At 46.2% G+C, this 15,776-nt stretch overlaps 1 protein-coding gene across 2 annotated transcripts; it reads right to left on the reverse strand.

The window, feature by feature from the left end:
- Positions 1-238: 238 nt before the first annotated feature.
- FAM170B (family with sequence similarity 170 member B) lies at positions 239-15,744 on the reverse strand. 2 transcript variants are annotated; one of them, XM_061405658.1, is made up of 3 exons: positions 13,940-15,744; positions 10,300-11,064; positions 239-2,045 (listed from the first exon to the last, which is right to left on the reverse strand). In XM_061405658.1, exons 1-2 carry the CDS (start codon positions 14,049-14,051, stop codon positions 10,307-10,309), a joined length of 870 nt encoding a protein of 289 aa, XP_061261642.1. In that variant the 5' UTR covers positions 14,052-15,744; the 3' UTR covers positions 239-2,045; positions 10,300-10,306. The 2 variants fall into 2 exon arrangements, with proteins under 2 accessions (XP_061261642.1, XP_061261641.1); XM_061405657.1 differs by lacking the exon at positions 239-2,045 and having other exon boundaries at positions 9,875-11,064; positions 13,940-15,742.
- Between the last annotated feature and the right edge of the window lie 32 nt (positions 15,745-15,776).

Raw genomic sequence — 15,776 nt, forward strand, 5'->3', positions numbered from 1 at the left:
TAAATTAGTATGTGAGTTTTCCAAGGATATTATTATTAAAATAGAGAAGGACAAGTCTTGAGTCAGTGAATGACTCTCCGATGATGAAATTGCTGAACCATTAATTGCCTGAAGAGAAGATTGTGGGGACAAAGGAGCGAGCTCTCTAGAGCACAAAACAAACCCTTTCCCGTCTTTATAATGATAGCCTTTGTTTTAGAAGTTCAGAGTCCCAGTCTTATCTCAGTTTGGGATATCTGGACTAATTGCCTCGTCAGGGAGGTGCTGGGTTTCTCTCCTCTTAAGACTCTGCTTGAAGAGGTACTACCTGTTCCAGGAAGCCTTCCAAGTCCCGAAGACTGAGTTAGTTCCCCTCTTCAGAGTTCCCACACTTTCCTATACAAACCTCTACACACAGCATCGTAAATGTGCCTACTGGACTCTCGGATCCCCAAGACCAGACACTGGCCATCCATCATCTCTGTGTCCTTCCTGCTTGAGCCCAGGCACCGGCTGCGGAGGAAGCAGTGGGTGAGTGTCTGTGGAATAAGTGAGGGGTGTTCCACATGAGTGCTCCTTGGTTTCATTTCTCAATCAGGGTTCCAGGGCTCCTCCTGCTCCCTAATGGAATTCTTAAAACTTTAGGGCAAAAATTTAAAGCACATGGATTTTCTGCTTACACACTTTATAAACATTTTGTGGCACATGATTTCTGTGCCCTTGTTTGCATGTAGGTTGGCAACCGGGATGCCCTTAGATGATACAGCTTTACATACTGTCCACACTGGGAGATTGTGTCATCTTACTATGCTGCAGTTAGGACCCATCAGCCCCAGAAGAATCTGCCTTGCGTTCAATCCCATACTCACTTAGGAGGCAACTTGGTTTTGCAAGCACCAAGCTCAACAGTGACATAAAACTAATGTTGTCAATTTGAGTTTTATTGCTGATGCAATTGCTTTGTATTTAATGTATAAATTTGTTTTTATTTTAGAGTTATCAAGGAACTATAAACTAGAATATTTGTTATTTAGGTCATTGTGTAAGCAGCAAAAAGTAAGTCAATGTGGGCCGGGTAAGAATGTTCTTGGCGTTTGAAAGAATAGTATTCAGGTTTGAAAAAATAGTCCTGTCAGTAATTCTCTCTCTCTCTTCCTAAGATGATGGTAACTGGCACTTCAGTTCCTGGGTGTGCTCTGGGAGAGGCTGCAGGAAGTCCAGCAACAAAGCATCAGTAAGCCCCAACAAGCCCATTAGAGCATCACTAATGGACCTTCTTGCTAGGTCCTTGTGCTCCACCCCAGCCAGGCACAGCACAGCCCAGCACACACATGCATACACACCCAGTCACACTCGTGCATGCCCACACACACACACGCATGTGTACACACACATGCTCTTGTCACCGTGGCATTTTCATGAACTTCTTGCTCCATCTTCCCTACATCTCAGCATGCCCTGGTGCTCATCAGCCCTGTCCCAGCTCATTTCTAGGGGGGCCTTCCGGTCTATCTCCCTGAAAGGGGGAGCAGTAGAGGCTTAGAGTAGAAAGGAAGGGAACATACCGGATTCTCTTACCCGACCTCCAGGCCACCACGTACTCACATGCCAGAAGCCCTGCAACCCCAGCCCAAAGCACTCTGCATGCTCAGGACCGGGAAGCCACTCTGTTTTGCCAAAAGCCAACCTCTGGGTTTCAAATGCCTTCATGCCACTCCAGGTATATAACTCAACAAGCACTGATTGAGCGCTCACTGTGGGCTCTCTCCTGAGGACCTGGGACCCAGAAGGCTCCCCACCAGAAACACGGGCCTACATGCTTGGCTCTGGCCCTTGTTCTTCAGCATCTGTAGTCATTTGTCAGGGCTGCCTTGACAAGACACTCAGACTGGGGGGCTTGGCCAGCAGACATGTATCATCTCCCAGTTTTGGAGGACAAGTTCAAGATCAAAGCATCTGCAGGGTTGTGTCTTCTGAAGCCTGCCTCCTTGGCTTGCAGTTGGCTGTCTTCTCCCCGTGTCTTCACGTGGTCTTTCTTCTGTGTATATCCGTGTCCTAATCTCCTCCTTTTATAAAGACATCAATCACAATGGATTAGGTCCCGTGCTAATAATGATCTCATTTTACTTACTTCTTTAAAGATCTTATCTCCAAATAAGATCGCATTCTGAGATTCTAGACTTTGACCTTGAAATTTGGGAGCGAAGGACACAATTCAACCCAGGACAACATCCATAACTGAACACCTCAGAGACTCATGGAAAAGTCAGTCAGGACTCCACTGTCTGTGATGGACCCTCATCCTCTCCCACCAGCCTCATACCTGGACCACCTTGGTGACGTCACATCCCCCTGTCAATGCATCCTCCTTAGCATCTGCCATTTCTCTCTTCCCTCTTCTCTCTCCCTTCTCCAACTTCATTTTTCCTTCATCCTGCAGCAATGCTTATGCACCCCACTCCAGTCCTCTTGCCTGGAAAATCCCATGGATGGAGGAGCCTGGTGGGCTGCAGTCCATGGGGTCGCGAAGAGTCCGACGCGACTGAGCGACTTCCCTTTCACTTTTCACTTTCACATTTTGGAGAAGGAGGTGGCAACCCACTCCAGTGTTCTTGCCTGGAGAATCCCAGGGACGGGGGAGCCTTGTGAGCTGCCATATTTAGGGTCGCACAGAATCAGACATGACTGAAGCGACTTGCTGCTGCTGCAATGCCTTCCCCTTCTTTCCCAGCAGAGCCCCCCTTTCGTGATCGTGTTCTTTTCCCAGTGTCGCTATCTTTCACCCTTTCTCTCAGTTGACCTCCCACCAGTTTTCTCGCAAGATCTCCCTCTCACTCACAGCTCTCAACCTTTATCAGAAATGAGGACACACCACGAAAAGAACTTTGCAATTTAACTCTCTTGCGTTGGCTGCGTTCTCATTCATTATAATGTGCTCTTCAAATCAAAGCTAATTCAATTCAGAAGAGCCAAAGTTTAAGATGTTAAGAGCTGGGCTTTGCAAAGTGTGGTCTGTAGACCACAAATGTGGAGGCTGAAAGTCCCTTGTGTCACTTCTGACCTCAGGTTATGTTTGATTAAATGTTTTATTGCCTTTTTATTATAAAATCCATACTTCCTCAAATAGAAAACAAAGAATAATGTTACATGTTACAGGGAAACTAAAATTTATTGACAATTATCAACTGGAAATAATCACTGATATTTCATTACACCTGCAGTATTTCCATGAATTTCTATTTATCTAGTAAATGGACAATTTTCCATGTTATTTCCTAATTAGTCACATCTAATACACACAAAATTTTTGATATCCATTTTGTCTCAATCTTTCAGTTATGTCTTTTTTTAATTTATTTGAGCTTCAAAGGTAAATATATCCTTTTTCTAAAAAAAGAACAGAATTTTCTGTCCATTATATATAACATTTCTGTTTCATGTTTTATTAAATTGGTTGTAACTTTCAGAACAATGTTAAATAAAAATTGTGTAAATTACATATTCTACCTGATTTCATGATCCAACGGATGTTGGCAATTTGATCTCTGGTTCCTCTGCCTTTTCTAAATCCAGTTTGAACATTTAGAAGTTCACAGTTCATGTACTGTTGAAGCCTGGCTTGGAGAATTTTGAGTGTTACTTTATTAGTGTGTGAGATGAATGCAATTGTGCAGTAGTGTGAACTTTCTTTGGCATTGCCTTTCTTTGGGATTGGAATGAAATCTGACCTTTTCCAGTCCTCTTCATGGGAAATAGATGGGGAAACAGTGGAAACAGTGTCAGACTTTATTTTTCTGGGCTCCAAAATCACTACAGATGGTGACTGCAGCCATGAAATTAAAAGACACTTACTCCTTGGAAGGAAAGTTATGACCAACCTAGATAGCATATTCAAAAGCAGAGACATTATTTGCCAACAAAGGTTCGTCTAGTCAAGGCTATGGTTTTTCCTGTGGTCATGTATGGATGAGAGTTGGACTGTGAAGAAGGCTGAGCACCGAAGAATTGATGCTTTTGAACTGTGGTGTTGGAGAAGACTCTTGAGAGTCCCTTGGACTGCAAGGAGATTCAACCAGTCCATTCTGAAGGAGATCAGCCCTGGGATTTCTTTGGAGGGAATGATGCTAAAGCTGAAACTCCAGTACTTTGGCCACCTCATGTGAAGAGTTGACTCATTGGAAAAGACTCTGATGCTGGGAGGGATTGGAGGCAGGAGGAGAAGGGGACGACAGAGGATGAGATGGCTGGATGGCATCACTGACTCGATGGACACGAGTCTGAGTGAACTCTGGGAGTTGGTGATGGACAGGGAGGCCTGGCATGCTGCGATTCATGGAGTCGCAAAGAGTCGGACACGACTGAGCAACTGATCTGATCTGATCTGAGACACTGCTGAGTTTTCCAAATTTGCTGGCATATTGAGTGCAGCACTTCCACAGCATCATCTTTTAGGATCTGAAATAGCTCAACTGGAATTCCATCACCTTCACTAGCTTTGTTCATAGTAATGTTTCCTAAGGCCCTCTTAACTTCACATTCCTAGGATGTCTGGCTCTAGGTGAGTGATCACACCACTGTGGTTATCTGGGTCATGAAGATCTTTTTTGTATAGTTCTTCTTTGTATTCTTGCCACCTCTTTGTATTATCTTCTGCTTTTATTAGGTCCATACCATTTCTGTCCTTTATTGAGCCCATCTTTCATGAAATGTTCCCTTGGTATCTCTAATTTTCTTGAAGAGATCACTAGTCTTTCCCATTCCATTATTTTCCTCTATTTCTTTTCATTGACCACTGAGGAAGGCTTTCTTATCTCTTCTTGCAGTTCTTTGGAACTCTGCATTCAAATGGGTATACTTAGCAACTAAAAAACCACAGCAATCATACGAAGAAATTTTCTATCCTCAATTCAAAAAATAATATAGGAATTATTGGTGTATTTGTTATTTTTAATTGCTATATATTTTGCATACTATAAAATTCAGGTTTTTAAAGCATAAAATGCAGTGGTTTATAGGATATTCACAAAGTTGTGTAATCACCACTGCTAGCTAGTCCAAGAATGCTTTCATCACCCCAAGAAGAAACCCCAAATCCATTAGCAATCACTCCCCATTCCTCCTCTTCCCTTGAATCCCAAGCAATCATCAGTCTGCTTTCCATCACTATAAATTTGCCTGTTTGGAGATTTCACATAAATAGAACAATGTGTTTGTAGCCTTTTGTGTCTAGCTTCTTTCACTTACAGTATCTTCAAGGTTCATCCCTGTCCTAGAATAAATTGGTACTGAATTCTTTTTATGGCTGAATAATTGTGTTTAGCCATTCATCACTAGATGGTTATTTTCACTTTTGCCATGAATATTCATGTGCAAGTTTTTGCGCGGACATTTGTTTTCAATTATCAGAACTCTGGGCCATATGCTAACTTTATTTTTAGCTTTTTGAGGAACTGCCAGAATATTTTCTGAAGTGGCTGCATCATCTTACATTCCTACCAGCAATGTATGAGGTTCCAATTTCTCCACATCCTCACCAGTGCTTCTTCTTATATCTTTATCTTTATTTTTATTATAGGCAGGTCACTGTAGTTTTGGCTTGCATTTCTCTAAAGACTAATGATTTGAGTATATTTTCATATGTTTATTAGTCATTTGTATATCTCCTTTGAAGAAATGCTTTTCAAATTTTTCCCGTTTTTTAACTGGGATGCTTGTTTTTGATTGAGTTATAAGAATCTTTATGTAGGCCGTTCCCGCCTCCGTACGGCCCTCGCCGCCGCGCCCGCAACCAGCACTATGCCAGCGGCCGGCTCCGAGCCGTCGCGCCCGCCGTCACCGCCCGGCGTGCAGGAGCAGAGCGCCGAGCCGCGGCCAAATTAAAAAAAAAAAAAAGAATCTTTATGTACTTTGTATAGTTCTAGATCTTTATCAGATATGTGTTCAACTATGTCTCCCATTTTGTGGATTTGTGGATTGTTTTTCACTTTCTTAATAATATTTTATGAACACAAAAGTTTTTAACTTTCATGAAGTCCAATTCATGTATTTTTTGTTTGCGTGTGCCTTTGGTGTCATATCTAAGAGAAATCACTACTTAATGCAAGATCATGAAGATTTACACCTCTGTTTCCCTCTACAAATTTTATAGTTTTAGCTCTTACATTTAGATCTTTTTTATTTTAACTTTTATGTATGGTGTGAGGTACCATACCAACTTCACTCTTTGCGTAGTTATTCAGTTGTTTCGGCTGAAAAGATTATTCTTTCTCCGGTTGAATTATCTAGGCACCATAGGTGAAAAACAATTGACAATAAATATATGGGTTTTTAAATTTTTTTAAATATATACTGAGACTATCATAAGATCCTTCTTTCCATATGAAGTATTGTTAGATTTAATTTTGTCTTTACAGTCATGAGATGACCCAAACTCATGTCTTGGTGAATTGTTCTTTTCACACTATAAATTTGATTTGAGATCATTTTGTGTTTCTAAGTGAGATCAATATATTTTTCACTCTTTCAGCGCCATCTTTGTCAGGCTTTGTTATCACATTTCTGTAAATTTCGTAAAACAAATTCCATTTCTTTTTATAGTCTGGGGAAATAAAGGGTGTAAAGTGGTTCAAGATTTAAGACGTTTGAGATCCCACAACCCTCTGGAAAGGTTCCCCTTCCTCACCCTGATCCTTGTCTTATTTGGTGGGGGTCCCAGGCCTCTACAAAATGATAAGTTTAAACCACAAATGAATACTTACCTGAGCTGAGTTTAAGATACGTTTTAAAAATAAGTCATTATCTTAAGAAAAATTTTGTCCCATCCTTCCTTCATCCGTGTCAGCTAAAATTATCCCCTACATTAGAAATGTGTTTCCCCAAGGTTCTTGTCATCTTTTGCTTGTCCTGAACACCCTGATCTCCAGCTGCTACTATTTAATCCAAAGAAAATACAACCTGTAGAGTTGACATGTTTGCTTTTATAAATACCTTGCATCTGTCTTTATGTTAAAATGTGGCTTCTCCGTGTGATGGTGAAAGTGCAGGCTCTGGAGCCAGGCTGCCTAGTGTGAAAACTGATTCCGCCGTGCACCAGCCCTATGACCTTGGCAAGGTCTCAGCTTACTCACCTGTAGGACAGGACTAATCATAGGACCTACGCCTCACTGGATGGTGGAGAGTATTACATGACTTTATACTCGTAATGTGTTTAGAACAATGCTTGGCCCTTAGAATATCTGTGTTTAACACAAAAATACACTTGTCTTTTAGAGGCTGAAATTCCAGAGCTTAGATGCTATGCCTCATTTTATTTCCTTTGCAATTAACTTCTAAATAGGAAAGTTCTCCTCCTTGCCAGTGCTCGCTCTGGCTCAGCTTCTTCCTCCCAGGCTGTCCTTGGATTCTGCCTGCTCACTGCTGCTGCTTCGTCACTCAGTCGTGTCCGGCTCTGCCTGACCCCATGGACTACAGCCCGCCAGGCTCCTCTGTCCATGGGATTTTCTAAGCAAGAGTACTGGGGTGGGTTGCCATGCCCTCTTCCAGGGAATTTTCCCGATCCAGGGATTGAACCTGGGTATCCTGCATTGCTGGTAGGTTCTTTACAGCTGAGCCACCAGGGAAGTCCACCTGCCTACTAGACTCCCTCAAACACCACATAGTTCTTCTGATAAAAGCTTGACAAAGTTTGAACCATTGTCCCTTCCCTTTTTTTCTTCCTGGTTATCCACCAACCTCTTTCAAAGTGGATTGAGAAAGTCTGTGCCCCTGCCACATCTTGAAAATGGTGCTGAGATATCATTCCCATGGTGGACATCTGTTCCAAAATGATCCCATGGCTCCTGCTGCACTGGGACTGGTAGAGAAGGCATGTAACACTAGGCCACATAAAGCACCATAGTAACCACACATGCATGCTGCTGCTCCTGCTGCTAAGTCGCTTCAGTCGTGTCCGACTCTGTGCAACCCCAGAGACGGCAGCCCACCAGGCTCCGCCATCCCTGGGATTCTCCAGGCAAGAACACTGGAGTGGGTTGCCATTTCCTTCTCCAAAGCATGAAAGTGAAAATTGAAAGTGAAGTCGCTCAGTCATGTCCGACTCTTAGCGACCCCATGGACTGCAGCCTACCAGGCTCCTCCGTCCATGAAGTTTTCCAGGCAAGAGTACTGGAGTGGGGTGCCATTGCCTTCTCTGCCACACATGCACAGATGACCACAAATCTACCTCCATCTCTAACATTCTTCCAAGCCCAGGGTCCTTCTAACTAGCTCCCTTCCAAAGGTTTCTATCACAGACAGCTTATTCAAAAGTGGGCTCATGGGCATCCCAGCAAACCTTGTCCCTTGGTGTTCCAAAATAGAACCTACACTCACCAACCACGCAGGTGAAAAAGCACAAAACTTGGAAGTCATTGTGGACAATTTCCTCTCACCACCCTCATCAAACACTTACCCAAACCTGTGATTCCCATCTCCTGAGTCTCGTGAACTCACATGAGAGCCTCCAATTCTTCAACCACACCCCTTTGTCACCAGTGATGTGGTCTCATCCATTCCTGACCCTGCTCACCAGAGAGATCTTTCACAGAGGCCAACCTGATTTGCTTAAAATTCCTCAAGAGCTCCTTGCAGTTTCCGGAGGAAAAAAAATTAATCTCTATCATTTTGGCTCCCAAGCCTTACCTGACCTGACTGCCCATGTGCCTATGCCAGAGGACATGAAGGGACTGTCCTCAGGGGCTGGTCTCTGTATCTGGCCAGATCCAGTCTCCTCTCACTTACCCAACTCCTCTTTTCTCATTTTTCTGGCGTTCTCAGCCTCCCCTCTCCTCTGCATCATTCCTGCTAGCGTATCAACTTTCTCTCTCCCCATCTTTGCCTTTTTGCAGTTTCCTTTTGTTCAGCTAAACTACCATTGCTTTCCTTCTTAGACAAACTTGCTAGCAGAGCTGTCTGATGTTTGTGTCCAGTGTTTTGTGTGTGTGTGTGTGTGTGTGTGTGTTCACTACTGCTCCATGCCCGTCTGGCTTGTGCCCCCCTCAGTCCCCAACACTGCTATCCTATAGCCATCAGCACCCCACTCCAGTGCTCTTGCCTGGAAAGTCCCATGGGCGGAGGGAGCCTGGTAGGCTGCAGTCCATGGGGTCGCTAAGAGTCGGACACGACTGAGCGGCTTCACTTTCACTTTTCACTTTCATGCATTGGAGAAGGAAATGGCAACCCACTCCAGTGTTCTTGCCTGGAGAATCCCAGGGATGGCAGAGCCTGGTGGGCTTCTGTCTATGGGGTCACACAAAGTCGGACACGACTGAAGCGACTTAGCAGTAGCAGCAGCAGCAGTAGCAGTCTCCATGTACAAATGATAGGAAATGCTCTAGTCTCAGCTCTATACCACTTGCTCTCACTATTAACAAGGCTCACCCACTCCTAGAAACTGTCTTTTTTAGTTTTGTTGATCTGAAGAAAACTCCTGGTCTCACTAATTCTACCTGTCCTCCAAATCTTTGTGAGCATCAACCTCTTTGGACAGTTTTCTCTTTCTTCATCAACCAGCATGAGCTTGGGAGCCTTCCCCTGGGAGCCCTCCCCTTCCCTTTGCAATTGCCTGCCCTAGCTGCCTCTCACTGAGAGCTGGAGTGCATGCCCATCAGCATGCCCAACACACAGCGGGCACCGAGTATTTTCTTGAAAGAACACGTGAAAGGGCAGAGGCAAATTTCACAGCAGTATTTAAAACAGTTGGCGTAGCTGAGCTCAGGCTCAGCAGGACTTAGTCAGCCCCACCTCTACCCTGGGAACCTGCCATTCTCAAGATGTCTGTGCCAGTGGGTAACCTGCAGAAATGGCAGCATCCTGTGGGTCCAACCCAATAACATGATTCACTCCATTAGCCATTGCCTTAAACTTTGGGTTATTCAAGTTTAATTCCAATAAAATAAGCTATAGAATTAGGGCCTATGATGAGTTCCTAACAATGAAAAAATAGGGCTGAAATTTTGTTTGTAGTTGTCTCTCCTGCGAGTCATGACCTGCTTGACCCGCCAGCAAACATAGAAATCCCGGTGGCCACAAGCTTGCGGGCTTTCGGGCCTTGCACCCACTGTAAGAAACACTTGATTCACAGTTTGAAATGGATTCTGGTTGAAAGGCTGTGCCCTTTGGGAGGGTGACTTCCCCGACGTCTTCACGGCCCTCCCAGCTCTACACTCCGCTCGCCTCCTTCCCCGGCCCTCTTCCTTTCTCCCTGCCCTGGTGGCTCTGGTCCTGATGGCCGGGAAAGGAGCAACCGAGGTGCCGGAGGTGAGGACAGGGCAGGGCACATACCTCCGGCTCAATGCTTCTGCGACTGTGACTGTGACGAAAGCGCCTTGACGCGGGGCCTTGGACCTTTGCTGCTGTCCGAAGCGCTCTCTTGCTCCTCCTCTGGCTCTTGTTCCTGCCCTTGGTCCCGGGCCCTCCTTCTCTCCAGCATCTCCTCGAAAAAGATCTGGCAGCTGAAGCCCTCCTGGATGCCATACTGGGCGTGCTCCAGCAGTGCCTCCAGGGTGGGGAAGACCCGGCAGCAGGCCACGCACCGCAGCCCGCAGTTGGTGGTAACCAGCCAGTCCGGGGTGTCCCGCAGCTCCTGCAGGCAGCACTCCAGGGGCGCCAGCAGCTCCGCGTCCTCTGGCTCTGAGCTGGTGTTGTTCTTGCTGGCTTCCAGTTCCCAGCGCAGGTCCGTATTGGAAGCCATCTCAAAGGAGGAGCCTTTCCGCCTCTGCCTCCTGATGAACTCGGCTTCGCGGATGCGGGGCTGTCGCGTGACGGGCTCGAAGCCACTGTCGGTCTCCCAGGCCACGGCCACACCCTGCACGGTCTTCACGTGGGTGTAGAAGGCACACATGCTCTGCTGGGCAGCGTCCTGGTCCCCATAAGTGCAGGAATGGCAAGACTGGTACTGGGAATAGGACTGGTACTCAGAGGATGACTGGGATGACGGCGAGCTGCTCCAGCTCAACATCCCCCGACCCTTGCCCGAGAAGTAGGCGTTCTCCGCGTGGGGGATGGCTGGGCCTGGTGGTGGAGACAGCTGTTCTCTCTTCACGGGCCCTGGGAAGTGGAAGGACATTTTCATCAGTGCCACAACTGCTTCAGGTCTCTGAAAGGATGCAAGCTCTGGGGGCCCCAGGCAGGTACTTTTCCTCTCTGTGCCTGTTTCCCCGTAAATTAAGGATGATATACTTTCCTTTTGGGATGATGATAAGGATCAAACGTAGAGATGTAGCTGCACCTTATGGATGCGATGACAAAGATCAAATGGTGTATGAATGTAGTATCTAAGCCCTTGACTAAACCCCAAAGGCCACCATCTGAATACAGATTGTGGGACACCCATCCATACAGCACAGTCTTCTTCACTGATAAGAAGGAATGAGCTACTGTTGCATGCCAAACATTGATAAGTCCCTAAGGCAAGAATACACAGACAACCCAGATAATCATGATGGTGTGACCACTCATCCAGAGCCAGATATCCTGGAATGTGAAGTCAAGTGAGCCTTAGAAAGCATCACTACGAACAAAGCTAGTGGAGGTGATGGAATTCCAGTGGAGCTATTCCAAATCCTGAAAGATGATGCTGTGAAAGTGCTGCACTCAATATGCCAGCAAATTTGGAAAACTCAGCAGTGGCCACAGGACTGGAAAAGGTCAGTTTTCATTCCAATCCCAAAGAAAGGCAATGCCAAAGAATGCTCAAACTACTGCACAATTGCACTCATCTCACATGCTAGTAAAGTAATGCTCAAAATTCTCCAAGCCAGGCTTCAGCAATACGTGAACAGTGAACTTCCAGATGTTCAAGCTGGTTTTAGAAAAGGCAGAGGAACCAGAGATCAAATTGCCAACATCCGCTGGATCATGGAAAAAGCAAGAGAGTTCCAGAAAAGCATCTATTTCTGCTTTATTGACTATGCCAAAGCCTTTGACTGTGTGGATCACAATAAACTGTCGAAAATTCTGAAAGAGATGGGAATACCACACCACCTGACCTGCCTCTTGAGAAATCTGTATGCAGGTCAGGAAGCAACAGTTAGAACTGGACATGGAACAACAGACTGGTTCCAAATAGGAAAAGGAGTACGTCAAGGCTGTGTATTGTCACCCTGCTTATTTAACTTATATGCAGAATACATTATGAGAAACACTGGACTGGAAGAAACACAAGCTGGAATCAAGATTGCCAGGAGAAATTTCAATAACCTCAGATATGCAGATGACACCACCCTTATGGCAGAAAGTGAAGAGGAACTCAAAAGCCTCTTGATGAAAGTGAAAGTGGAGAGTGAAAAAGTTGGCTTAAAGCTCAACATTCAGAAAACGAAGATCATGGCATCTGGTCCCATCACTTCATGGGAAATAGATGGGGAAACAGTGGAAACAGTGTCAGACTATTTTTTGGGCTCCAAAATCACTGCAGATGGTGATTGCAGCCATGAAATTAAAAGACGCTTACTCCTTGGAAGGAAAGTTATGACCAACCTAGACAGCATATTCAAAAGCAGAGACATTACTTTGCCAACAAAGGTCCATCTAGTCAAGGCTATGGTTTTTCCAGTGGTCATGTATGGATGTGAGAGTTGGACTGTGAAGAAGGCTGAGCACCGAAGAATTGATGCTTTTGAACTGTGGTGTTGGAGAAGACTCTTGTGAGTCCCTTGGACTGCAAGGAGATCCAACCAGTCCATTCTGAATGAGATCAGTCCTGGGATTTCTTTGGAGGGAATGATGCTGAAGCTGAAACTCCAGTACTTTGGCCACCTCATTCGAAGAGTTGACTCATTGGAAAAGACTCTGATGCTGGGAGGGATTGGAGGCAGGAGGAGAAGGGGACGACAGAGGATGAGATGGCTGGATGGCATCACTGACTCAATGGACATGAGTCTGAGTGAACTCCAGGAGTTGGTGATGGACAGGGAGGCCTGGCATGCTATGATTCATGGGGTCGTGAAGAGTTGGACATGACTGAGTGACTGAACTGAACTGAAGGCATTCTGCTAAATGAAAGAACTTAGGGTGAAAAGGTCATAGAGTATTTGATTCCACTTAGATGACATTCTAGAAAAGGCAAAACTGTAGGGAGAGAGAACAGAACAGGGGTTACCTGGAGCTAAAGGCAGCAGGAGAACTGACTGCAAACGGTCACTAGAACCTTTGGAAGGTGATAAACAGATTCTGCATCATGGTATTGATAGTGGTTAAACAAATGTGTACCTGCAAAAATTCTTCAAACTGTACACAGAACTGATGTGGTTTGTATTTGTGAATCACAGCTCAATAAAGCCTGAGACGGGGAGCGCTTTGGCCAGACCAGTCAGCCCTACCTTCCCCCTGGCATCTGGGGGACATGTCTCATCTTCCTCCAGGAGAATCTCACACTTTCCTTGAAACCCTCACTGGATCTCATCACCATATAAACACTAAGTGCTTGTCATAGTTTAACTCTTTCAGTGTTCAAAAAACCCTAAGAAATTGCATTGTTCTGATTTTTGACAAGTTAGAAAACTGAAGCGCAGAGCATTGACATGATTGATAGAGTGGGTACCAGTCACTTGGCCCGAAGATGGTGTGACCCTTGGGCGCTGCCCATGGTCACTTCAAAATGATGTTACGGATTAACTTTCATCCATTTATTATAAAGGAACTTTTTATATCACTGCTGAAATCACAGAACTGACACCTCAATTCTGTTTCTTTCAAAGCAAGTTAAAAGATATGACTAACATTTTAGGATGTCATCCTCATACCTCCTGAAATCCCCTTGTGTACGCACAACAGCAGCCCCGGTAAACCCATCGTCCGTGTTTATGGCCAATGCAGGACTTTGGTGACAACGCCGAGGGGTGAGCCGGTGCCTTCCCTTCCCCTTCCCCCAGGAGCCCGTCTTGTCAAGGACACACCAGCGACCCCCTTCCTTTCGACCGACCTGTCCGGCGCGCTTGTACGCTCTCCTCCGTGGACTCCGGGCTGGCCAGGCTGAGGGTGGCCTGGTCCGTGGGCGACTGTTCTCCCCTTCGGTCTGTGAAGCGCTGCTTCATGATGACCCAAGCGCCCGGGGCACAGAGCTCCAGCTGTTGGGTGCGAGTGGGCTCGGCCGGTGCTAAAGCCTCCCCTGGCCTCAGTTCCAGTGGCTGCTAGGTACCCGTGGTCACTAGGCTCCTGGCTTTATTCTGTGACCTCATCAGTGACTTTGATCTGTTCTGTGACCCGTGGCCAGGCTGCCAGGAGAGGCTGCCCACCAGGATCCCATCCCCTCCAGGACCTTCCCTGCTTTGTGTGTTGTCAGAGACGCAAACATACAGTGCGCACGCACACACACACACACACACACGTACATACACAGAGACACAAATGCCTAAAAGCACACATGCAGACACTTTTACAGACGTGAACACACGTACATTCATGCTGACACACGCAACCACTCAGGCACACATACACTCAGACATACATGAACACTCAGACACACACACACACACACATACACAGAGACACAAATGCCTAAAAGCACACATGCAGACACTTTTACACACGTGAACACACATACATTCATGCTGACACACGCAACCATTCAGGCACACATACACTCAAACATACATGAACACTCAGACACACACACACACACACACACACACATACACAGAGACACAAATGCCTAAAAGCACACATGCAGACACTTTTACAGACGTGAACACACATACATTCATGCTGACACACACAACCGCTCAGGCACACATACACTCAAACATACATGAACACTCAGACACACACACACACACACACACACACACAAATGCCTAAAAGCACACATGCAGACACTTACCCACATGAACATACATACTCATGCTGACACACACAACCACTCAGGCACACATACACTCAAACGTACATGAACACTCAGACACACACACACACACAAATTCAGAACACGGTCGCTTAACCGCACACACGCTCTCGTACATACGATCATCACCCAACCTCAAACTGGGCCTACCTTGAACTGTGGCCGCGGCAGGGGGCCGGAGCCTTGCCGCCTCCTCACTGCTTCAGAGGCCCCACCGCTGTCTCGTTAGGGCTTTCGGTGCTCCGCGGCCTGGGGACCCAGGTGCCTGCTCACGTCTCCCCGCTCTCTGCTTACCCTCGCTCAGGTCTAGGGACTCAAGCACACCAGGGATGCTCCTGCCCCTGGGCTTTGCATTTACCCTTCCTGCTGCCAGGAGTGCCCACCCCTAGGCCCCACATGGCTCACTCTTGTCTGCAGTCTCTGAAACGACTCCTGTCCGAGCCACCTGGAATCCATTCCCCTCAGACTCTATGACGTGTGCATGTACAGGCATAACCACTTCCCAGCATTCATCTGCTGCTGCTTAAATGTCAGCTCCATGAGGAGAGAGACGTCATTCATTCATGTCCCCCATCATATCTCCAGCATCTAGTAGAATACATTGACACATTCACAAGGATTCCAGAGATTATTGTCAAATTAATGAATAAATAGTGGGTGAACACGGCGGACATGTATTTGGATGGACCGACAAGGGCAAGTCTGTCTAGCAGAGTTGCCTTCTCTCTGTACCTCAGATCCCTGCAGCCCCAAGGCAGGCTGGCTCTCATCCCACAACTCTGAGTCCCCTCCTGCTTCTCCACCTGCACAAACCTCACTCCAAGCTCAGTCGCTCTGGCACCTGTTCCAGCTTGCCCTCTCTCTCTGCTCCAGGATGTCCTGAGCACACTTCCCCCAAAACATTTCTCCCCATATCCCC

The sequence above is a fragment of the Bos javanicus genome, chromosome 28 (genome assembly GCF_032452875.1).
Source record: "Bos javanicus breed banteng chromosome 28, ARS-OSU_banteng_1.0, whole genome shotgun sequence".
NCBI classification, from domain to species: domain Eukaryota; kingdom Metazoa; phylum Chordata; class Mammalia; order Artiodactyla; family Bovidae; genus Bos; species Bos javanicus.

What these genes read in the sequence shown, in the direction of transcription:
- FAM170B (XM_061405658.1), bottom strand. Translation starts at nt 14,051, where the DNA reads ATGAAGCAGCGCTTCACAGACCGAAGGGGAGAACAGTCGCCCACGGAC. An exon ending in CGTACAAGCGCGCCGGACAG is followed by an intron (nt 11,065 to 13,939) that starts GTCGGTCGAAAG and finishes TCCACTTCCCAG; the next exon opens with GGCCCGTGAAGAGAGAACAG.